The sequence below is a fragment of the Phyllobates terribilis genome, unplaced genomic scaffold (assembly GCF_046119375.1).
Source record: "Phyllobates terribilis strain yellow unplaced genomic scaffold, ASM4611937v1 Scaffold_1__5_contigs__length_1240528914, whole genome shotgun sequence".
Lineage (NCBI taxonomy): Eukaryota > Metazoa > Chordata > Amphibia > Anura > Dendrobatidae > Phyllobates > Phyllobates terribilis.
Window position 1 is genome coordinate 199165913 of NW_027362761.1, and position 25966 is coordinate 199191878.

Below are 25966 nucleotides of genomic sequence, written 5' to 3' on the forward strand. Positions count from 1 at the left end.
GAATAAAAATGAGGTTGCCTTGCAGAAATAGTCATTACAAATGGTCTGCTGCTGGGAAGCAGAGCCTAACTTGATCAGAGAATTAGGTCTGACTTATTTGCATGAGAAAACACATGATCTTTCACACTCCTAATAGGTGTCTAAACCGTTAAATTACTATTTCTTTTTTTCTGGCGTGAAAGACACCGCTCCTCGGCAGCGTGCCCCCCCTCCATTGTTCTGTCTGCTAAGTCTGCCTGCTCAACAATACTGACAGCTGCTATCAAACCGGCCAGTGCATACTTCCAATGCAGCTGCTGCTTCTAGCAACAGAGGCTCCTCACATCCCCTCCCCTCCAGGGATACAGGTTGACACACTGCATTTTCAATGAAGGGGAGCAAAGGTCCAGCGAATTGTCAACCCAATTTTATGCTCCTGTGACTCTGCAGGAAGCACAAAAGACTCTGAAGCAAGGAAAGCATATGCCGGAAAATGAGACTTACAGCGTGGCGCCATAGAGTTATTGATCACTTAACATATGCAAATTGACAAATCATATTTAAATAGGGCAAAGATTAAACTATGCCAGTATTAATAGAGGATGATCAGCGCCGTAATACTAGTGTTCATGCAGAATAAATGAAATGGATCTTCCTGCACACAGATTGGATTACGTATATTGATTTAAATTTGCTCCACAGCGCTTCAGATGTAAAGTAAGCTCACCATTTGGGGAGTGGGCGATGTAAATGAAGAGCGGTGCTAAGGGGGGGGGGGGGTGGCGGAGTGAAGAAGGTTAGGGGAGGGAATGTTTATGCAAGGCTAAGCTGTCAAGTGTAATAAAGCGGCTTGAATAAAACGTAAGCTGAAAATCCACTGAAGCTCCCCATTTCAGGGAGGAAAAAGCTATTAAAAGGAAATGAAGGTCACCCTCCCAGTTTATTTCACCTAATTGACTGCCAATGGCTTACCACAGGCAAAGCAACTGCAGATCTGCAATTGAGAAACTGATGAAAGGAGAGTTTTCAAGCTGAGACTCATTCTTTTACCAGCACTAATCCTCCCGCGTTTTTAGGGTTTTTTTTCCCTTCAGTCTCCAGTTGGGATGTAATTTTAAGCACAGATGGATTAACTGGTCCCATTGTCTGCAGACGTCACCGGACTATGGCACTGTTAATCCATACAGCAGCATGTCTAATTATCATTACAAAGTGTCTGAGGGAACCATAAAGACCAGCAGGGCATCTTCTCACAAGCAATTAACATAAATTGATAAATGAGTAATCTGAATCAGCTCAAGCCGCTCACATGAATAAAATCAGAAAGGACAGCTCCTTGATTCGGCTACTTCTTTCTGCCTGCGTTGGGAGGCCAGAGACCCGGCAGAAATACTCTAGACTATGTGGCGGGAATAATTGAATTCACACAGAGGGAGGAATGCATGGTTCAGTGAATTCATTAACGCCCTAACAAATAACTGCTGATTGACAGTCTCACGGAGGCAGAATTAAGCAATAAACAGATTAAAAAGCAGGGATACAAAGACTGGGAAAAAGCGCCCAATAAAACCTGCAAGACACCATCATGTCAAGCAATTAAATATATAAGCACAGACCGGCTGCTCAATCCAGCTCTAGATTTCAGGACTGGACATTGATGTAATAGCCCCTTGGGGTTTGACCAACAATTTCTATCAACCAAGGGGAACAATTTGCACTGTCATTGAAAGGGGAGTTTTAACACTCTGCACTGTGTCACCTATACATAATGGGGTCCTCAAATGAGATGACAAAGACATTTATTATGTTCATTGGATCTCTCACTCAAACAGTTTTTTAATTCCTGGGTTGCGCCCATTATACAGTTCCCACTAAGGGGTGGTTTTTACCTATGCCAGCAATGGTCAGGTTTTTAATGGTCTAGTCAAATAAAAGTAACTATTTTGCGTATATACTTAGTTGAAAATCTTGGGCTGTAAATAGAACTTGGCGCCTTTCTAAAAGTTTGGATTACCACCCACATCCTCCACCACAATAAAAAAAAAAAAAAAAAAAAAAAAAATTACCCCTTAATGGATGGGGGAACAACTTGCTGATCTTTGGGGGTCCAGAAATTCCGAGATCAGGGTCCTGGAACCTTGAGATCAGGGCTCTGTAGTCCCATCCTAATTGCCCACAACCAAACATTCCTGGCCATTAGCGAGTGTTAACAATAAAAAGGACATTAAATTGCTTAAGAAAGGTTTACCATAAGGTTCGAATCTCCTGGAAGTAAGAAATCTATTTTTTTTTTAATCTTACTGTAGCAGGTTGCGGATTTTTTTTTTTGTTACTAGTAAGGTAAAATTCCCAAAAAGATTTCCCAACTAAAAGTCCATTCAGATGAAATTACTGTATCAAATCTGCTGGTTGTGCGTGAACCAGCAGCACAGCGGGGGTTTAGTGGTAGGCCTAGGACACAATGTGGATGGGATCTCTGCTTATGTAACTGTGGCACATGTCACGGGCACTGATGCTCAATATGAGGACGCCGCCAATCTACTCTTTAAAGCTAACAAAGTCGATGGAAGATTGTGGGGCTCCTATGACTCAAACGACAATGGGAGTCTATGGTGAGAACAGTAAAGAAGATTTCATAAATCAATAGTATACACTGATCATTCATTCTCAATTCATGGGTAAAAGCTGTATTCAATGCAGGCAGACTATTCCATTACTGAGATAAGAGAGGATAGCTAATACTGATAAGATTTTATGTAGAAGGGAGAGGAACAAGCAGGGAGGAGAAGAAGAGGGGCACTAGAGAGTCAGTCTCTCCTCTCTGAGAATCAGTAGCAGCTGCCATCTTCACAGTACAGTAAAACCTGTCTTCACTGTATACAGATTTTACTTGAGAATGATCAGCCCTGGCAGAGAATGAAGCAGATTTCTCTGATACAAATAAGCAACTTTGTAATATATCTTGTGTTTTATTGATTTATTAAATAAAAAGGTAAAAATTAGTTACTTTCATTTATGAATTTCCTGAAAAGGGTTGAAGCCATCTAAAATATATATATAATATTCCCAAGCCAACCTGGTCAACTCCACTGCTTTAAAAGGGATTAAGTTGAAAGAAATCCATTTAAAACAACAACCACCGCATAGAAAGCTGCAACATTCAATCATTACTATCCATAACACTGGACACAGTATGCAGGGCAAATAATTTGGCACAATCTTATGATAAATAAAGTCACAGTCCTCACACTTGAGTGCCTTCTCACAAATGCAGTTTTTAAAGCCAAGCTAAAAAAGTGAAGGATTAAAAAGGGGTTTTTTTTAGTTTTTTTTTTTTTTTTTTTAAATACAATTTCCTTCCCTATCTAGTTCTTGCTTTGGTTAAATACCTGTATCAGGACAGCCCCCTCATTATCCCATTCACTGTACCACTGAGGAACATTTTGAGAGAGGAGTCAAGTTGGCCACAAATTAAATGTGTCAACAATGGCCTTAAATCCTCTAGTGCATTCATAATCACATTTAGGAATCAAACAATGTTGAAATGGCAGCCAAGATAAGAACTCCTGAGAGTATTCTGATTTTAGACATTTTTTGGCATATCCATGGACCCAAACTCATTACCAGAATGGGTCTTCTCCAACCCCATCCCCCCCTCAGTGAGTAGGGCAGCTGTATGACAAAATGACTGAGCAAGCTTGGTCACTTAAAGAGGTTATGGGGTTTTCTGCTAAAAGTCTGCAGTCACAGAATAACTGCAGACTTCTGAATGCTTACAGTGTGCACACTGCATGCAGTCCGGATTCTCTGGTAATGCCAGTAAGGTCATGGGACTGCAAGTATACCATTTGACCAATTCAAGCCACATTCTAGTCAGAATATGGATGGAAGCATGCAAATTGCTCTCGGCAGCAATCCTGGTGAACTCTGACAGAATGCTGGGTACGCATTGTAAGGATTCCGAAGTGTGCAGTCTGACTGGAGACTTGTTATAAGACCAGACAACCCCTTTAACTCCTACATAAGTGAAAAGAAAGTCACCACCTCTCCATTCATTCTCTACATGAGGGTGAAGGCCATTAGCGGCTTTACCAGTAGAGATAGGGGTCAAGAGCCCTGTTCTAGAGATCTCTAGAACAGGGATCTTGAGGGGGTCCCAAAAAAGTGGGAGCCACATCTTCAAGTCATAACATAATCATAAAAAAATAAGGATAGCCCTTTAAAAGTTAAATGACCCCACTTCTAACTCCTAAATGACACATTTGAGCATGTACTCAAGTCCATGGAAGTAAACCAGAACACACAGGTAGTAATTAAACCATACGTTACACCGAATGAACTGTATGGGGACTACACTAAAAAAAAAAAAAAAAAAAAAGTTAAGCGAAAAGGGTTAGGAGTCCCTATGCAATAAGACAAACAGAACATAAGACATACTAAATGAGTAAAGAAAGCTGGTTATACACACTGTAGGAGGTAGACCTGGAAGGCCACGTACCCCGATGATGGCATTCAGCTCTGCCATGGTCACTTGTTTGGCACGCTCTACAGCTTGAGCCACCTGTTGTTGATGCTGCGGGGAAGAGAAATAATATTTTAAAAAAACTAAGAACGTTAAAAAACAAACAAAACAACGAAGTAAATTTACATGCTCTAGTTCAAAGAATTTTAACCTTTATTAAGGTTTATTCACAAAGTGCCCATATTGCAGTTTTTGCCATGATTTAGAGACAGTATAAAGTGTGTAATATATCTGGAATGAGTGAAGAGACCCAATAAGCTTTCCTAATAGTGACTCCCCGGCGCCTGCGTACAAGATCACTGTTGAAAAAAAAAAAAGTGCTCCTTGCGTTATAGGCGATTTGCGCATGCGCGGGATCTGAAAGACGAAACTGAGCGCCACAGGGCACTGACGTGGAGGGGGAGGGGGGATATTGTAAATAGCAAAGTAGGCAGGGATTTCTTCTCATCTCCCCCAAGAACGGGTAAACGGTCTGAATAATAAGACGTTTCAATGCAACCAGCCCACTAATATGGGGCATACAGGCAAGTAGAGATTCACATTTCTATCACCTGTACGCCCTTATCAGAGGTCTGATAAGTCCCAGGGGGTGACAGATTCCCTTTAATGTCTGGTGATGTAGTCTGCACAAGACCCGGAGCACAGCAATTAGCTGCAATAGTGATGAGTTGTCCAAGTAACATCACTGCTGCAACCAAGAGCTTTATTTTACATTACCGATATCTGCTGGAGCCCACTGTTCTAACAGTGGAAAACCCAATAAAACCATAGAAACAAATACAACGATCTTAGTCATGCTGGAACAGGAACCACCATCTATAGCATCTGGCTGCAACTCTCAATGTGGGGGCACAAATGCAAACTTTTTTTTCTTTTAAGTCACTTTTCTTTTTTGACATGTGGTTTTCACTGGCTTTTTTTTTTTTGCAAAAAAAAGCATCAAAATGGTGCACAAAATTCATGATTTTTGGCCAAAGCCCTCCAATTTTTGTTCTGCCTTCAACAGTTTGTATAAAAAACAAAAACTATTTTTTAGCATAAAAGTCGCACATTTTGCAAAAAGTCAAAAAAAATGGGGCTCAATCTGGAGTGCATAAACTCACTTCAGGGGGGAAACTGAAGAAAATAGAATTAGACTTACCCGTAATTCGGTTTCTAATAACCCACCATGACAGCACACAGGAGGATGTAACCCCACCCTAATAGGGACAGGAAATACGAAGAGGTTTAAATAGCCCCTCGCACATCCTCCCTCCAGTGTTATTACAAAAGTATTTGAGTATAGATGCTTCAAATTAATTTTTATTTCTACTGATCAAGCTGTCGTAGAAACAATAAGCGAGGGGGAGGGAATTACCCATGCTGTTGTGGTGGGTTATTAGAAACCAAATTACCGGTAAGTCTAATTCTATTTTCTCTAATAACCCCCCCACGACAGCACACAGGAGGTATACCAAAGATATACTAGGGAGGGACAATAACCTGAAGGACCTTCCTTCCGAAGGCTAAATCTCCAACAGACATGAGGTCTAGTCTGTATTGTTTGGAGAAAGTATGAATTGAGGACCATGTGGTGGCTCTGCAAATCTGTTCGATGGATGCTCTGGCTTTTGCAGCCCAGGAGACAGATATCGCCCTTGTAGAATGGGCCTTGAGCTTTGCTGGAGGAGGTAGAGCCTGGATCTGGTAAGCCTCCGTAATCGCCCTCTTAATCCAGTTGGCTATTGTGGATTTTTCTGCTTTCTTTCCTCTGTTTGGACAAATAGGTTCTGGTCTTTCCTTCTTCTGTTTCCTGAAGATAGTGCAGCACTATTCTCCGAACGTCCAGAGTGTGGAATTCCATCTGTTTGTCTTTTGGGTTGTCACAAAAAGGATGGAAGGATTATCTCCTGAGATCTGTGGAAATTTGAGACCACCTTAGGTAGAAATGAAGGGTCAATTGGGAAAATTAGACGATCTTCCAGGATTTTCAGGTAGGGTTCGTTGAAAGAAAGGGCCTGTAGTTCACACACTCTTCTGGCTGTAGTTATTGCCACCAGAAAAGCAGTTTTCCAGGTCAGCCTGTCCAGTCTTATGGTTGATAAGGGCTCAAAGGGTGGAAGGGTTAACCCTTTCAGAACAATGTTAAGGTCCCAGGGGGGAACCAGGTCTGTTACTCTTGGGTGGATGCGGGTGGCTGCTGTCATAAATCTTCTCACCCACTGATGTTCCGCTAGTCTTCGATCGAAGTATGAACTTAACGCCGCTACCTGGACCTTAAGATTACTAGGTCTGAGACCTTTGTCCAGACCTTCTTGTAAAAAAATCTAGAATCTGAGCCACATCAGCCCTATGAGGGTCTGGGCGAGTGGGTGCACACCACCTTAAGAAGGTTTTCCAGATCTTATGGTAAATGGTGTTCGTTACAGGTTTCCTGCTCTTTGGAGAGTTTTGATGACTTTCTCTGAGAGGCCTCTTGTTTTTAATAACAGGAATTCAGAAGCCAGGCAGTAAGGTGTAGTCTCTCAGGATCCGGATGGTGAATCAGTCCCTGGAGAAGGAGATCCTTGATGGGAGGAAGGTTTAGAGGGCTCTCCACATGCAGACTGGTTAACGTTCCAAACCAACTTCTTTTTGGCCAGCGAGGGGCCACTAGGATTACTCTGGTCCCTTTGGTCCTTATCTTCTGTAAGGTTTTTGAAAGGATAGGTAGTGGGGGAAAGGCATACGCTAGTTTGAATTCCCATTTGTAAGCGAATGCGTCCACGCAAGGGCCGTTTGGATCCAGGGAGAAATATTGAGGTACTTTCGCGTTCTGGTGTCCGGCGAAGAGATCTACCTCTGGATAGCCCCATCTCTCGACTAACATCTGGAAGAAGTCTGGGTTTAGGCTCCACTCTCCTGGATGAATCTTTGTTCTGCTTAAGAAGTCGGCCTGGATATTGACTGAACCTTAGATATGAGGAGCCGAGAAGGATTGAAGATGTTCTCCGGCCCAGAAGAATATTCTTGCAGAGATTGCTTTTAAGCTTTTGTATCTTGTGCCCCTTGATGACAAAGGTGGGCTACTGTGGTGATATTGTCTGAAAATATCTGAATGTGAGATTTCTGGACCAGAGGCTCTGCTGCTCTGAGGACTTACTCTACGGCTTTTAGTTCTCTGAAATTTGATGAGTGTTGGCTCACCTCTTTGGTCCATATACCCTGGAATAGCTCTTGGGAGACCATGGCTCCTCATCCCTTTTTGCTGGCATCCACCTTTATGGTTACCAGCGGATTCTGGATCCATGGTACTCCTCTGTTCAGATTTTTTCCATTCAGCCACCAGAATAGAGAGGTCCTTACTCGTGGTGGTATAGGGATTCTCCTGTTCAGAGACCGTGGGGATCCATCCCAATTCGTAAGGATGTGGGTCTGTAATGTTCGGGTATGTGCCTGAGCCCAGGCCACCATCTGAATACAGGATGTCAGACCCGAGGACCGACATGGCGTCTCTTAATGATACTAATCTTCTGCTCCTTAGGACATTGATTTTTGCTTTTATCATGACCTGTTTTTGTTTGGGCAGGAATGACATCTGGCTGTGGGAATCCAATAGTACTCCTAGAAATGTTTTTGTCATGGAGGGAACCATATCTGATTTTTTTCTGGTTCACTAACCAGCCCAGAGACGAAAGGATCGGAGTGGTCTACTGTAGATGTTCTCGGAGTACTGGTACTGAGGGCCCGATTAATAACAGGTCGTCGAGGCATGGTACTATTGAAGTGTTCTGACCCCCCTGATATGGTCCTGTCCTATCAGGGAGACAGTCGACCAGATGGATTCCATCTTGAATCGTTGGTAGTGGATATACTGATTCAGTGGCCTTAGATTGATTATAACTCTGTGTGAGCCATTTGTTTTTTCATTAGGAAGAGTCTGGAATAATGTCCTGTGCCCATCTCTCTTGTAGGAACCAGGGATATCACCCCTGAGGACAATAGGTCTGTAAGACCGGATATCAGGGTGGCCTGACGACTGAGAGGAGAGCGGTGTTGACCTTATCCTCTCTGGAGGATAGGAGGAGAAATTTATTTTTACTCCGAACTCGACAACCCTCTGGACCCATGGGTCTGAGCAGATTTCTTTCCACTGAGGGAGAAAACTCGAGATGCGGCCCCCGACTGTCCTGACGTCATAGTCTATTCTGACGTTGGTTTTGGGAGAGAAAGATTTTTGCCTCCTCTACCTTTTGGGTAGCTCCATCGTCCTGTTTTGCCTTTACCCCTATATTGAGGGGTCTGCTCTTGGGAGGGACGAAAGGGCCTCTTCCTCACATTCCTAGGTTCTGGGAGGGCCTTCTTGTCTGAGGCCTTCTCTAGAAGATCATCTAGGGCTGGCCCGAACATGTATTTCCCCTTAAAGGGGATGGAACAACTTCATTTTTGATGCCACGTCGAAGTTCCAGGATTACAACCATAGGGCTTTTCTTACAGAGTTTGATAGCCGAGATGCCCTTGCCGCCACGCTCATGGATTCTGCAGAGGCATCTGCTAAAAACCCCGTAGCTTTCTGTAGAAGCGGTAGGGATGCAAAGATGTCTTCTCTGGGGGTGCATGAAACTAGGCGTTCCTCCAGTTGATCTAGCCAAAGAGCCATTAATCGAGCTACACCCATAGAGAATGCGTTGGTGCTTAATAGTGTTGCCGAGGTCTCCCAGGATTTTTTGAGTAGTCCCTCCATTTTGCGTTCCAAGGGGTCTTTTAATTGAGAGGAATCTTCAAAGGGCAGTGTAGTTTTCTTTGCTACTCGTGCAATTTGGATATCCTCTCTTGGGACTTCAGACCAGCATTCTGCCATCTCATTGTCTACAGGAAATCTATCCCTTAACTCTGTAGAGGTATTTAATTTCTTTTCTGGAGATTCTCACTCCTCTAAGACTAAATCTCTAATACTCTGGTGTAGAGGGAACACTAATTTTTTCCTGGAACATAGCCCCCCAAACATCTGATCCTGTACGGTTTGGGGCGCTTTTTCTTCCTTGACCTCCACGCTATCTGATGCAAAGTAATATCTCGCTTGTTGGGAGTTATCAAGGGGTGGACTTAGTTCACTTTCCTCTGGAAGATCTTCCAAGATATACATCTCCTCTTGAGAGTTTTCCTCCCCTCCCTCTGGCAGGCTAATTTTCCTCTTTTTGGCTGCTGAGGGAGTAGATGTAGAACCCTGACTAGGTGAGGGCGTAGGGAGAGTGACCGAGGCTAAGGAGGATTTCATCTCCTGACATACAATCCCCTTTATCTCCTCCATTAAGGAAAGTTGTTCCTGCCTGATAATCTTCTCCGTAAAGTCCTTGCATAGGGGCTTTCTATGGGAGGACGATAGTTTTTTTGTACAGATGAGACATCTGCGTGACGGCATTAACTTTCTCCAGATGCAGGTACCTTGTCCCCCTACGAGAGGGGAGAAGGGGAGGGGAGCTATAATCACTATTTCCTGCATTTGGGAGATGGACTACCAGTGCCATACTTACTGGGACCTACAGATGCAGAGCGAGAAGCTTCAACAGACATGGTTTTGTCCTACCTGTAGATGTCTTCCTGTCCAGGGCTCCTTTTACGGGCAACCGGACCAGCGCCTCCCTCTGTTTAGAGGGCTCCTCCCCTGGTGTCCAGGTGAAGATTTCTGATCACTGGCGGCATTCCGCTCTTTTTCCCCCCATAGCTTTTTGATGCGGTCCACAGTGGAACGCAAACTGCCGGAAGTGACGTCATCATCCACCGCCCGGCGTCACTTCCGGCGCAGTGGCGTGCGCTCTACATCCTGGAGCCGGCATCGCTCGCGCATCCAGCGGGGGGAGAGGAGGAGGAGATGGACCGGAGAGCTCAGAGGCCTCCAGTCAGAAGATCCTGCAGACCTTGCCCGAGAGTGCGGACTGCAGGAGGGGGTCCCGAATCCGGAGGAGACGGGAGCAGCGCCTTGAGGAGGAGAGGTAAAGACCGCTTGATCCTCTGCTGCCTGGCTAGTAGCTTTCCCCCAGTGCCTGTCGCCGGCCCAGCACACCGGGGATGACCTTTTCATCCCTGATAAGGACAGGAAGTAATACTGGAGGGAGAATGTGGGAGGGGCTATTTAAACCTCTTCGTATTTCCTGTCTCTATTAGGGTGGGGTTACAGCCTCCTGTGTGCTGTCGTGGGGGGTTATTGGAGAAAAGTTTCAACTTTTTTCAAAAAGTCATATTTCATGAATCAGTGTAAAAAAATCCAGAAAGGCCACATAAGAAAACTAAACAAACTTGAAAAAAAAAGTTGCAAATTGTCTGATGAATTTGTTGCAAATCAAAGTGACCAACGGCAATAAATTGGAATCAATGCAATGAGGACTCAGGTCCCTTATTTTCATGGGAAACTGGCCAATGCTCTTTTTTTTTTTTTTTTTTTTTTACTTTAAACTGAATAGGAAGTTATATACATAGGTCTCTTTTCAGCGAGATATCGAAAAATGATAATCAATGAGTTGGGCAGCTACACTATTTTGTTACATACAGCTTAAATAATCATTAAAGTTTTGCATTAGTCTTTTATCCGTACAAGTCCCATTCCTCAAGTTTGCCCCATTCCCACTTGCTTTTGTAAAGCAATTAGAATAGTGCACTAGATAATATATGAAGCGCCCGTATTCTCCATTCCCATCGCCTGCCTTGCAATCTGTTCGGTAAAGAAGCAGGGGGCTCCACACACCATAACTAGAACAGATGTTCTTCACACTTATGCAACGCAATAAAATTAACATTGTAAAGCTGACTAATTTGCAAACAGAAGTAGCATAATTGCACTTTAGCAGCCAGCATTTTACTTACTTCCTGAGAAAGAAATGGGATGACTTGGGCACAAATCGTGTTCAGTCTCTTGGCAATTTCTGTCTGTGGTGAAGAAAAAGGGAAAAATTCTAAATTAAAGCAAAAGACAAAAGGAAAAAAAAAAAGGAAAAATGCCTATGTATTAAAGTAACTATTATTGGATATTTGTATTGAAGAGTGACGTCACTCAGAAGAGGAGCAGAATGGCCCTGGTTGCTGGTGAAAACTGGTAGGAGAGAATATTAACACTGTAAACACATTCACAGATCTAGTTCTAAAAAAAAAAAATATGAAAAGTTGGTTTTCTATCTATAACTTTTTTATTTTTAAAACATTCACCATAAGTTTACAGAATTTTTTTTTTTTTTAATTTAGTGCTAAATTTTTATGGTCTTTACCAATGGGGTGTGGCTCACCGGATTCTCTGGGGACACATCTTTGCGCTGCTTTGCATCATTACCCTGTGATTGCAGCTACCATAAAGACCATAACAATTTGCACTAAACAAAGTAAAACTGTATATAAAAAAAAAAAAAGTATATACTGTAAACCCGGAGTAATTATGGGAGCAGTGGAAATAAAATAAAGCATTTGTGACCTAATGCCAGGTCCTGATTAAGCTACCCCAATATTAAAAGCATGTAGAGGGGATACAAAACAAATCAGCATATGCATAGAGGACAAAATGCGGTTACAAAGTGTCTGCAAAAAGATAGTCAAGTGCAATGCTTCAAGGATACCAGCAATTATGTATCTGTTGCATTTTGAGTGGTTTTTACATCCAGAGTACAACTCTGTAATGTGTATATTCAACCCTGCACTGCAAATCAAGATAAACCAAATCCTTCATGCTTGAAGCAGCTCTGGCAGACAGAATAGTAATAATTGTCCAAGTTCTTTGGCACTGTAAACCACAGCCTACAATGTCAGGAAAACGGCTCTTGTATCTGTATGGCAGCTCTCAGAACTCCTCAAGAGCCCTTAATTGTTTATGTTCTTAATGCCGACTCTCTCTCAAGTGTGTTCATTTTTAATAGCTGGCTCAAGTGTACAGCCTATCAAAGGACCGCAACGCAACCTCGCTCATTGGTTCCCACTATCTGAATGAGGACCACGGTTTACTTGCAAATGACAAGCATGGTAGCAGTGCCCTCCATTCAAGAGCTGTCCTCCTATGTTAAGCATCATTGAAATTAGCAAGAAGAAATCACGGCATCCCCTAAATGGAAGCTTGGTGCCTACTCTTGGCAAACGTTATATTACAACCCTGACCTGTCACTTAGGACTGTAAGGTTTTAATTTGACTATTAAAAGGATATTATACATGTCAAAGCAGCCAAAGAAAACAGTCAAGAAATGCATGCATCACTAAGAATTAAGTTTTTGCACAGTCCCTTCTCCCCACGGCCTAATGGACAAATTACAGTACCAACCCACCTCTGGAACAGAATTATGACACTCAGTTCATAGTGCCGTATTGAACCTACCACAATTTTTGGGGATGACAAAGTTTTTTTGTCAGATTCTCTATGAACTAAAAATGCTAGCATATGCATGTAAAAATACAATTATTTGGTACTGGTTACCACAGTTTTATGCACACTTTTTACACTGCTAACCAACACAAAGTGATACACAGTCGTTGCTTGAAACATTGTTGGTGGATAACACCGATCACAGCCACCCACAACCATTCACTATGCTGCCAACCCAACTGTTCCCAAACATGGCCAGGTTACGCAGGACCTGTCCAGGGAGTCCTATGCACAGAGCCACCAGTAGTGTAATGTATGTTTTACAGTGCCACCAATGGATAAAACGTTCCACAATCTCCACTAGATGTCCCCTAGATACCAGAAACTTAAATGAGTGGCCACTAGTCTTTATTCATGTCCTATCCTTAGAAAGGCCTTCAATATATCATCGGTGGAGGCAAGAACCGGTGCCCTGGCCAATTATCTGTTATTGGCGCCGGACGGAAGTTCTCGGATGCTACGAAAACACAAAGCAACTGTCATTTCCAAAGTGGCCACAGCCAAATACTACAGATCAAACCGTGGCCACTATATAGACATTATAGAGCTGCAATTTTAAGGTAGAATCCGAGAACTTCTATCCAGCACCTGTAACTGCTGATCGGGGGTGACGGGTGCCGCAGCCCCACGGATTACATTTTGATGGTTTATCAAAATAAATAAAAAAAATAAAAACACACCATCTGGTTTGACAATGTCCTGAAACAGTAAAAGTAATGTTATTAATACACGAGAGAAAGATGGTTACCACAACTCAACTGACAATGCCCAGGCTTGATAGGGTGGGTGAAAATCACCTCTACCTACATCTAATACTGGCACAACAAGCCTTCATCAACTGACATGGGGTTAAAAGGCCTGGCTCAAGAGCTCAAAAGTCTTCCTAGACATAAAAATGGACTTCCTGCCATTTATACTATGCAACATTGTAAACCACAAAGGAATAAAGGTCAATGTTGCACTTTTTGTCATTACTGAATCATTTGAGATAATCTGTGTGGCGGATGAGAGAAAAATCGAAGGCAGCGAGAACGCTGCAAATGGCTTATTGACCTCAGAGCAATTTTCATCTCCATCTGTCTAACAGCAGACATATGGGAAAGGGGGAAAAATGCTCTCTGCTTTGAGCGTTCTTCCTTTTTAAATCCACGCCACTCTTCTTAAATGCTTGGCACTCATTATGTAAACCAGGAATCCATTAATTGATTGGTTAAGAAGAAACCACACAAACACAGCAGTGTCGCCCCTCCCCCAAACAGTTTTTAAAAGGCAGGCCATGAATATTTAAAGCAGTCAAATGATACATTAAACAAAACTTACTTTGGCATTAGAAAATAAACTTTCTAAAAAAGGTGACTGACAGGCACATTTGTGAAGTAGTAAGGAGTGATCCATTTAAAAGCAAAATCATATGGATCTGGAAGCCGCGGTCCCTATAGTATATCAATGTCAAACAGCATGTCAAGCTAAGAATCAATTCAGGTATATGCCACTGCCAAATTTCTCTGATCCCAAATGAGCTTTAAAATTATTTTATTGCTCAAAATTTAATTTGTTCCAACTCGTGTCTCCATGACAACGTTGGCCAACCCTGCAAATCATTTGGGTAATTGGATATCTTATCTCTCTATTGCTCTCAAATCGAATGATTCTGCTGGAATTGGAGCAGCCAATCAAATTTACAGGTCTCCTGAGTAAAAGGCTTAGGAAAGTAGCCACATTCATCTCCTCTTTACTGCCATATTAACTGGGATATGACAAACTGCAGAGGCTGGTTCTCAAAGAGCATGTGGGATTAGCAGCAGTTATCTCTGCATGCCCTTCCTACATACTTTTGTTTCATTCATGTACCAATATAGCACACCCATAATGCCCACAGGTATAGTCCCTGTAGCTTTTCTATCATAATACACAAACTTCTGCAGCATTTCTAGCACATACAACATTCTGGGCTGGCTTTATGAAATAAAAAGCATATTTCCTCTAAAAACAACCAACAGACTTAAAGGGGTAGTCCCGGGAATAAAGTACAGTACATTCTAATCCATAGTTCTTTGAATAATAAGTTCCACAACTGCATGAATTAAAAAAATATATATAATAATGTTCTGTGTTTTGAATCTTATAAATGTTCCCCTTTGTCTGACCAATGCAGGAACATGGTCAGCATATACCACTAAAATAATAATTATATTATATAATATAAAATATAATATATCTCACTATACAAATGAGACAGTAGTAGTTTGCCGCTTTCTGTGGAGTCAACATTTCCCTGCCTGTTTTATCACAGGAGTTAGCTCAGAGAGCTGGAGATGTGGCAGAAACACTCACATATGATAAAGCAGGTAGAGAAATGTTTTCTCACAGAATCGGCTGTCCAGTCTGTATACTCATTTGCTTCCTCTTCTGCCCAGGAGATGTGGTATGATCAGATGCAGTCATTACACAGTACATAGCAGGGGCCTATGTATAACATTCTCTCTGCACAGCAACATTGTTTTTTTTAATACATCCAATCATAGAACTAATTATTTCAAGAACGATTGATTAAAATGTATTTTGCGCTTGGAATAATCCCTTTAAGAACTTTGGACAACCAATAACGTACACTGACAATTACAACTGTGGATGCTGCCAAGTCCCAAGACTCTTGGCAGACGAAAATAAATTAAAAAACTATCTAGACTATCTAGTACAGAAGCTCACCCAGATGTAAAACTGCTTTTTACCATTTTGTAATGATTGTAGGTCAACTTTGACAGCAATAATACTGAAGCAAAAGTAACAGAATACGTAACAAAAAAAACTTTCTTAAATAAAATTACACAGAGCAAAACTATGAAGTCTGGGCGTCTTTCAGCCTGCATGTCCCAATGTGGTCTACAGCACTTCTTCCAGCATTATAGAGCATGATGTCCGGCTCACTAGCAGCTGTAACTGCTGCTGACATGAAGCCAATTGGCAGCAGGAGACCCTTGTCAAGCTCTCGAGTTCTGCTCTTGTACATCTTTAGCATGTCAGAACTTTTAACCATAGTTTGAAACATAACCCTTGAGTGCCTGACACGTCTGTGAGACATCACACTGTTTTCACAATATAGAGCTCAAACTTTGTGAGGGTCAGGGGAGAAAAAAAAAAAAAAAAAAGCCAATTTGGCATTACTCAAAATACTTTCACTAACTGAGCACATGAAAATGTCAGCAATCAAGCAGGTGTCATGCTGTCACAAAGTGAACCTTTGGCTCATAGACATCAGTCATGGCATAAAAATACTACAGGCTACAATTAGCAACAGATGATAGCATGACTACTTAAGTTAAAAGCTAGAGCAAGCACATACCAGAATACTACCATTAATAAGAGGCTGGCAATCACACCAAGTGGTGGAGACCAAACAATCCACACAAACCAATAAAGATAATGAGCGCTTAACTGCTCTCCAGTAGACAGCTGAACTTACAAATAATGGCACCATACCCCAACACGTTATTTGGATAACTGCTCACTAAAGGGTGCCAATACAAGTTTATCATCAAGGCAGACAGGAAGCCATTTAGCACTGTATTTGCTTTTTACATAAGTAGTCCCCATTTACCTTCCATGAGGACAAGCGTAAACTGAAAAATACTATATGAAGTTTTGCCAAATGGCATTTCCACCGAATTCCTGCAGTGAGAAAATGGCTGCCAATATTGTTGAATTGGTGAAATTGGGCTGCACATTGAACCGCAAAGGGTGAAAGCCCCAGTGATATTTCTGAACCACAGCGATGGTCAATTTTTTTTTTTTTCTTTTTTTTTTTTTTAAATACATACACTTTTCAGCAGGTGCTACATAAAACCTCATCCATACTTGATACTTTTTTTTTTTTTTTAATCGTGCCAGATGTGATTTTAAAAAGTCTATAATGCATCATTAAAGGGAACCTGTCACCTCCAGCTGCAGAGCAACCTGTCCGTGTGCAGGAGTGATTATAATGTGCTCACTGTATAGTGAATAATTGCTGGCCCGATGAATGGAAGCAGTCGGCAGCAGGTAGAATGAAACCTCATTTTCCCCCTTTAGCCGCTTCTCCAGTAAGCTAATTTAAACACAATTTATACTAACACCATAGGTCCGATTCATCAAGACCAATGTTGTTCACGCTGGTCTTGATGAAGGTGCTTGCTGGAGTCAGACACTCCTGATTCATGAAGAGGTCCACACCTCTTCATGAATCTGAGATGCGTAGCGTGCGCCTCCCAAAAATCCTACTCAAGTAAGGTACTCAAGAAAGATTACTGGTTTATAGAACGACAGTCATGAAACAAAAAAAAAAAAAAAAAAAATTGTTTTTGCCTACATTAAATGAATCTTCATTTTCTTATGGATGGAAAGCTAATATTACGGATATGGCATGCCAAGAAATTAGCAGCGCACAGACAGGACTGGTATGGATTTTTCAAACTGCTAAACAAGTGGTATTAGCAACTTGCTCGTGTGCTCCAATCTATTGGCTGAAAATCCCAATAGCTTTCCCTACTAATGCGTTTATTTCCTTACATTCTTCAATAAATTGACAGCTCACCTTTCTAACTTCTTGTAATAGATGGAATAAAGAACAAGCACCATAACACTTTCAGAATAAATAATCCAGTTATACACTTAAAGGGGTTGTCCACTACTTGGACAACCCCCTCTTGATCCACAAGCTTATACTCCCCTCCTGTACCGGAGCTGTTCCAGCGGTGTCAGCACTTGCGGTCCCGGGGCTGCCGTGCTGTTGTGACATGTGACGCCCAATCAGCGCTGGCATCACTGTCCCAGTCTTCGGACAAATCGAACATGAAGTGGAAGTCAGAGCTACAGCTGATCTCACTTCCTCTTCATGTTTGATTTATCCGAAGACTGGGACAGTGACGCCAGCGCTGAATTGGCGCCGGCGTCACATGTCACAACAGCCCCAGTACCCTGAGTGCTGATACCGCTGGAACGGCACCAGCACGGTAGGAGACTAAGCTTTTTTTATTTTATTGGGGCCAAGCGTGGGGTATCACAAGGAGTTGTTTAAGTAGTGGACAACTTCTTTAAGGACTTAATCAGTAAACCATAAACTAATACTTACCCTAACATTTGAAAACTGCATGGAGAGGCACCAAAATTGCATTCTGAAGCAAATTTTGACCATAAACGTTGACGCTAAGCAACTCAAACCCAAAATGTTAGAATTTCTACATGTGTAAAAATGAACCACAATTTCCCCATATAAAATGCTGAGTTGTGTTCTATAAAAGGGGATCAGACTGTGGAAAAGTAACATTTCCCCTGCAACATTCAATGGGCCTAAGCTGCAATACCAGATACAGTCCATGGACAGCTCTCCATGGTGCTGTTTCTGGGGGGTTGGCAATGTCCTTTTATTTTATGTAACCAACTTAAACAATTACTTAGCCTATAGTAGGCAAAATGTAAAAAAAGAGAATTCTGCACTGGCCTGTCCATGGCAGAAAAGGCTTAAAAAAAAAAAAAAAAAAAGCAGGTGGTTAGAGGGTCAAAATTACAGGGACATGTAAAACGTTCATTACAGGGCAGGTCCTAAACATTATCCCTATTCAGAGAGAGAAACAAAGACCTGGCCTATCACTTCAGCAAGAGAGAATACAGTTTCCAAGGACAATTTTACGGTTCCTCAATAGGCTCTGTGATCAATCTCCTGGGGGTTACTTGACCACAGAGGAGGAGGGGATCTCATCTTACACTAAAGCCTCTTTCAGGATGAGGCATTACACAGGCACTATATAATCCTGCAGGCACAAACACCATTCACTGCAGACAAATGCTGGCCGCAATGTGCATCGCCATTGTAAAGCACATTCAAGGAAACCAGCTGGCGAAGGGAATATATATTATATATATATATATATATATATATATATATATATATATATATATATATATATATATATATATATATATATATATATCTGCACACATACCATTCACACATCACAGTGGTAAGAGATGACAGCAGCCAGGGCGGAAGAATGTTAACGCTGTCTCTACGGATTTCATCTGCCCCTCTTCCCATCTCCCAGTAACAAAGATGTTGTCAGAAATGACATTTTTTTGCGTCCCCAGATGATTCCTTGCTACCATTTGGTTATAAGCCATAAAGCAGGAATAATTTCAGCCTGTCAGGAGTCTAGCTAATGCCCAGTTTTCCCCTAGAGAGAATTCCTGTCAAACGTAATGAGTGCTCCAAAGGCCCTCTCTACAACATAATGAGCACTTAGGCCATGCTGGTGATCAGTCAGCAAAAAGCATCAATTTGAGCCTGCCTGCACCCTGGGGTCTACACGTCACCAGTTTTAATAAGAATTATGATTACTAGCTACCAAATACCTCCTTACAATTATTAATGGCTGCAACCGAAGAAAACATCTCAAGTACTAGTTTTTGAAGGATAGAGAGGTAAAAGCTGCCACTATTGATGAGCGCCAAGTCAAAATCCTTCAGTATAAGAGTTCAGTGTGCAGAACACGCGGCAAGGTATAAATGACCACTAAAGAGCTGGATATTCCCACTATGCACAAGTCAGCAGAGCGCACTTTGGGAATATTGGTTATTACACCAGGCACTAAAATAGCAGACCTTGTGACCCAATTAAGATCTAAGCACTGCGTCATACCATGAAGAATATCACCAATACAAAACCATCGCCAATGAAAATAGATTTCATCTCTCCCTATAAAGATGCACACGTGTTACACTGAACGCACACAGGAGGAAACACAATCCTTTCCACAAGAACCCACGTGACCTTCAGCAATGAACAAAGCAGCTTTCTTGGAACAATTTACAGCAGACATGTGAATGCTAATGTCTACCCTACAGGCACATATAGACTAAGAAACCCCCCCTACCGTAACTCAGCTCCTTACAATTGCTTGCTAAAGGTCTTTGAATATAGTCAAGACCCGAAGCCTGAACTAATCAATTTCTCTGCTGTGCCCTGGTCGGTCAGCCATGCTCTTTAATTTAATGAAACAAGAATTTTAGACGGAGTAGCACATATACATCAAGCACGAAGTGTATTGTAGCACTTTGAAATGTGTCCAACTGTGCAACTTCATCTAATGATAATCTTTTTTAAGAGGCAATCGATTTCTTAAAGACTTATTGTACCATCATCTTGATGAAAAAGTGAGCGTCAGCATATCTGCTGAATACTTACACCCTGCCATTAATGCTTTCTTTGGCAGACAATACGAGCTCAATTGAGGGTCCTCTGGGTTGAGCAATCATTTAGCCGCTCTTCTCTTATGAGGCCCTTAGTGCCTTGTTCCAGTTCAATACTCTCTTTATTCACCATTATCGTGGTCATAAGTGAGAATTTTATGGGAATACGCAAACCATAAGCTTATACCTCAAGTTTCCAATTCCAATGACCTATTTGTACTTCTCTGGTGCAGACACTTAGTAAGTTAGCAGCCGCTTCCTTGATGTATCAAGTTCAGCATGTTAAGTAGTTATCAGGTAAGAGCAGACATGAATCGATGTTTGCTACCTTAAAGGGTTGTCCACTACTCTGACATCCTCATCTCAATCAGCATGTTTGACTCCAGTAAAAAATATTTTTACTCACCTCCGGTGAAGACGCCGTTCGCTCTCCCAGGGCTCACATCACATTGGATGCAGGACTCGCGTGACAAATATCAAACGCTGGCTTCTCTATTACCACCTTCAGACATCAAAGAGGATGTGAGCAGCCAGCCTCAACTGACTTACTCTTGATGTCAGATTAGTCCAAAGGTTGGGATAGAGAAGCCAGCACTGATTGGGCGAAGGGCTCATGTGACAATTGACAGAAGAGAGTCGACATCGCTGGAACAGCACCGGAGGAGAGTATAAGTGTTATTTTACTGGGGACGAACATGCTGATTGAGACGGGGTTGTCAGAGTAGAGGACAACCCCTTTAAGGAGCCCAATGACTTTCCTATATGTGCCATCCATTCTTTAACTCACAAAAGCTTGATATATGTCACATGTTCTGCAAAGTACAAACTTACTCCATTCCAACAGCAATACATGCGGATAAAGTTATATCCCTGTACATATTTCTTTTCAATTTCTTATTTTCACCAATAAAAGCTATTCTAGGACTTATTTTCAAGAACCATTTAACAGTTATCACTCCTATAAATTTATGAATAAATTGTCAACTCTTATTTTTGTCATACAGGTGTGTCCTTAGAAGGAGTATTCCCATCTCCAAGATCCTATCCCATTTTGTAGTAGGTGTAATATTAGCAAATGCCTCCAATTAGAAATGTAGTATAGTTTTTCTGATTCGCTATCTTTCTTCATGTGCAGGCATGGCAGGACCTTAGGTATCCATGGTTATGACCACTACCAACTAGCTAACTCACTATATCAGTGGTCGTAACCATGGATACCAAAGTTCTCATGACTAACTTGACAATCTTATAAGTGCCCAAGAGGCTGGCGAGTTTGGATCAGGAGACCTGTGCTTCACAGATGTGTGAATGGGGCCAAACTGCAAGGGAAGGCTATTAAGAATTAAAAAAAAAAAAAAAAAAGTAGATAAAAGCCTAACAAGGTCTTCCATAAATGATCTCAAACAATTTCCCTACCAGCAGTATCTATCTCGGATAAAAGCACTGTACGAACGGCAGACAACGGCAAACCAACTAAATAACCTACCTGTTTATGCATTTCAATGTTCAGTCCATAGGACATCTCATAGTACTGTGGGGGGAAAAGCAAAGAAAGAATGAATGCTACTACAACAACTAAGTAGCAACAGGAGAAGAAATCCACTAATGGAAGGCAACCTACCATCACATAATGCCTCTGCATCTCTGTCTTTTCACTTGCCAGTTTTTCACATTCCATCTTAAGGCTGTAAAAGAAAAAAATACTTAGAAATAAAGCAAGAGTTGAAGAAGTAAATGCTGATATGTACATAAGTCTAGATAACCAGGTTTTTACTGCCCCATCTGAAAACTGCATAAAGGTGGGACAATGCCTGCAACTGCAGTACTGTCAAATTTATGAGGTCTGGCCAGCCGTTCACTTTTTCCCCATCCCCACATAATTTCCAGTTCTCAGTCTATGCACAGTGTAGGCAGAGCGGTCAAGCAATGATGCAAAATCATTAAGAAAACTATTATTCTGCAGCATGTGCAGGGATTTCTGCAAGCCCATTCCAAATAAAGGGGGTGGGGGGAGGGGCGTCACAAACATTCAAACATTTGTACAAAATATTTTTAAGTTAGAATAAGTTACCACGATGAGGCTGCATATTTTCTGTGTAAAAAAAAAAAAAAAAAAAATGCAGTTTTGCATGCTTTTTTCCCATATTCATAAGAATGGGTGAAAAATGATACAAAAATGCCAAAAAATTCACATGATGCTAATTAAAAACGGCTTCAAATCTGAAAGGGAAAAAAATAAGTAGTATGTGCAGGAGACATCAGGAATCTCATTCACTTCGATGGTATTGTGAAACACTTGCTTTTTTCAGGGCAAAAACAAGTGAAAAACGCAGAAAAACACAAACAGGCCATTATAGTTCCAGCAAAGTGGATGGGATTTATAGAAATCTCCGGCCCTTTGTGATTTATTGTTTATGTAGCCTAAAGTGATCTCAGATGTGCGTTTGAAATCCGACATGTGTCAATTTCTCTTTTGAGTATGCAGTTTATGAGGATTTCTTTTAGAATTGTATTAGATGTGAAGAATCCACTGGTATAAAATGCATATGGGTTTTTTAGTGTGCTTCCACTGCGGAAACACTAAAAAGCAGGATTGTGTTTAGTGAACCACATCCACTGTCAGGTGGGCGCCGTTATATTGAGTAAAATGATACCTTTGTTGATGAAATCAGTCCAGTGGTTCTTTTATCATCTTTATTTTCAGTTGATATGCATGTGTTATTATGTATTCCTATCTCTGGCCTCTGACAGGTCACTGTGACGACCTCTTTACGAAAGTTTTGTGAAAGCAAATACAGTAACAGGAAGTGTCAAAAACAAAGCAACTTTATTAAAACCTGACAAAGACAAAAACAATGCATGTAAAAACATGCACTGGAAAAAAATAAAAACGTATATAACCTATAGCAAAAATGCTACAACAGCAAAGACTCAAATCCTAATGGTTGGGAACACAGGATGGCTGAGAAGTGGGGTAGCGAGACTTGTGACAATTATTGCAGACTAAGCTGCTATTTCCCTCTCCGCCTGCATGTGCAGCAGACAGTTTTCTACACAGTAACTAATTTACTATTTAAACACAGCCCTATTACTGCTAAGCAGCTCCTGGAGGTAAACAGCTCAGACTCATCTGCTGTTTTCAAGGCAAGATTTTGTTACAAAATGAAGAGCAAATATTGACAATTCTCAGGCAGGTAGAAAACACATAGCACAGGGGAAGAGAGACAACTTTATTTGTACAGGACAAACCATTCCGAAAACAATGGTACTGACGAGCATCGCCACCTACTGGGGATGCAGAGAACTGCAGCATTCATTTACACGTCATGAATGAAGCAAGAGGGAAAACTGGAAATCAAGTAGCAATTTAGAAGTGCTTGAAAACGGATGCCCATCTGGCCATTTTTACTAGGATTGCATTAATAGTAGTGATTTATTTTACTAAGTTGAGAAAATATAGGAATGTTTCCCTAAAACAGCCTGTACACTTTACATGGCAGTCGACAAAACACTTGTTTGGATGGCAGCAAATTTTTATTTATTTTTTTTGCAAAAAAACACAAAAGTGCACACTTGGTGCAAATTGAATAACGCCACAACAGCTAGTCACAAGAAGAGCTGTGGATGCAGACAGGTAAGAGGAGGTTCTCTGGGCTCCAGACCAGCGACCACAGAATGACAACATGGTCGATAGCCCGCATCCTGCAAATCCATTCACACCAGCTTAGAATGCAATGAGCAGTAAACCACCACTAGACACCAGTGACAGCAACTTATCTTACCTGAGAACAACATGATCGGTAGTGTCAACCCAAACTTCCCCCCGAGCTACTGCACAAGACCTGGCATTAGAGGACAGAAAACCTCCTATACACACCAGATCGTTGGCTACAAGTTGCTTCTACAAGTATAACTTTAGGTTTTCAGGCCTAGGACTACATCTCTACCAGGACCACAAACTTGTACTTCCAATGACTCATTGTGCAGATCTGTATGACAAGATTGCTTTCTAGCAGAGATACAGTACAGCCGCCCTACTTTATGGCAGACACCTTTGGACCACCTCTCCAGCACAGTACCTAAGGAGTGAATGACCTCTGCAACCTCTATACATATACCATTGTAGATACATGTGTTATAACTGACAAATCAAATATTTCAACACTTCTCAAATTCCTCCTGTGCCCGGCTGCTAAAACCCCACTATCCAGATTCCACGGATCCAATGTCCACCATGTGACCAGAGTAATAACGCTACAAGACATCTCATCTAGATTGACATTACAGCATCACCTTTGTGGGACCTCAGTGTGAGGTGGGATCTCTATGCATACAGAATAAAAAAATATATTGTTTTACGAAAAAAAAGACTTCTTCCACTAAAAGGACATTAGCTTCAGCTATTTAAGACATTTGCCAACACTGAGCTGTCCAGTTGAGAAAGAGTTGATGCGGGGGATCATGTTCACACCAAGGTGAAGACCCTTCTGCCTCCCTTTAGAATGATACTCACCTGTGATACTGCGCTTGGAGAAACTGAAATTCCTCCTTAATCCGGTCCAAAGACTCTGGGATGGTGAATTTAAAAGGCTGGCCTGCGGCCTGGTGCGGTGTCTAAGGAACCAAAAGACAGGAATTAAATTAAATATTAAAACAAAAACTGCAATACAGCTTCCACTTGAACGATACTGGAGGCAACGCAGACATAATACCCTGCAGTCTTATTCCCACAACGTCTCAGAAGCCACCAAGAAATGTTTCCATATGACTTGCCAAGCAAAGCAAGAATGCTGATTAACTCCTCCAACACCAGAAGGAATATATTCCCAGCAAACATAGCCAATATTGTTCTGCGGAAGGAAGAGGTGTGACACATTGTACCAGCCCCCCAGCCAAGACCACACCTGCAGGATATAAATAGCTGAAGCCCCCACCCTGCTAGGTCTCAGTAAGTCACACATCCATGCGGTGACAAGAAGTGCCTGGGACTACTGCAGAAGCGCATCCACTGCATTTATCCTCCTGTGCTTTGTGTGAGAAATGTAATAAAAAAAGCACACTGAGCATGACAATAGATGAGCAATGGCTGCTCTCTCCAGATTGCTCCATCACTGGACCCCTGCATCCTCCACAAGAGACTCTGCCAGACTCCTCTGGCAGGGGCTCATCTCCAAGAAAACAAAAGGATTGATAACTATCTGACATGTCAATTTTCAGGCTATCTCCCCGAGTCAGGAGGTCCCTCATACACCATAGGCTGATGACGGGCAGACCCTGATATTTGCAAGTTTGGCTGACATCGGTCTTAATGCCTATGGGGGCCTTGAACGTGAGAAGACCCTGCCGAGAGGCCTTGTCTACAAGGGAAGAAGAAGTCATCCCCATCCTAAATATCTACGCATAGAAGAGTGCACACAGCCATTCCCACGCACAGCCACTGCGGGGCCCCAGAAGGCATTGCTAGGCCTCATGTCCCACAGAGGACCACACAGCAGCAGGACCCCTGGCAGGGGGGCTGCATCTTCCCATCACAGCAGATTGTCAGGGTGTAAATCCACACTGGAGGCACAAGGTGACCCACACACTAGGCAGAAGTACCAAGTGGATCACAAAGGGCCCTGCAGTCTATTGTTCTCTGGAAGCAGCCACCAGGCCTTGGGGGCGACTGCAGTGTTAGGACTGGTAGCCCAATAATAAAATCAGGCAGCCACTGCCCCGAATATGATCAATACATCAGCAGAGAGATGTGCACCGCAGCCGGCAGCCAGGGGGCAGCAGTGAGACAGGGGGCTGAGCCCTCCCCACGTGGGGACAGAGAGGGAGAGCCTGGCACCCACCGTGCACCAACCAGGAAGTCCCAACTAATTGGCAGCACAATGGTGCACCGGGC

General features: G+C 42.2%; 1 protein-coding gene across 7 annotated transcripts in view; it reads right to left on the bottom strand.

Annotated features, from left to right (window-relative positions):
- Positions 1-25966, bottom strand: part of LOC141253135 (transducin-like enhancer protein 1) — a 69001-nt gene that overhangs the window by 42372 nt on the left and 663 nt on the right. For 4 of the 7 annotated variants that reach the window (XM_073670903.1, XM_073670895.1, XM_073670907.1 and 1 more), the window contains exons 2-6: positions 24590-24690; positions 21698-21761; positions 21563-21607; positions 11321-11383; positions 4448-4552 (exon numbers count right to left, since the gene is read on the bottom strand). In XM_073670903.1, the coding sequence (XP_073527004.1) occupies positions 4448-4552; positions 11321-11383; positions 21563-21607; positions 21698-21761; positions 24590-24690 (378 nt within the window). The remainder of the gene's footprint in view (positions 1-4447; positions 4553-11320; positions 11384-21562; positions 21608-21697; positions 21762-24589; positions 24691-25966) is intronic. The other 3 variants (XM_073670905.1, XM_073670909.1, XM_073670908.1) reach the window with 1 other exon arrangement.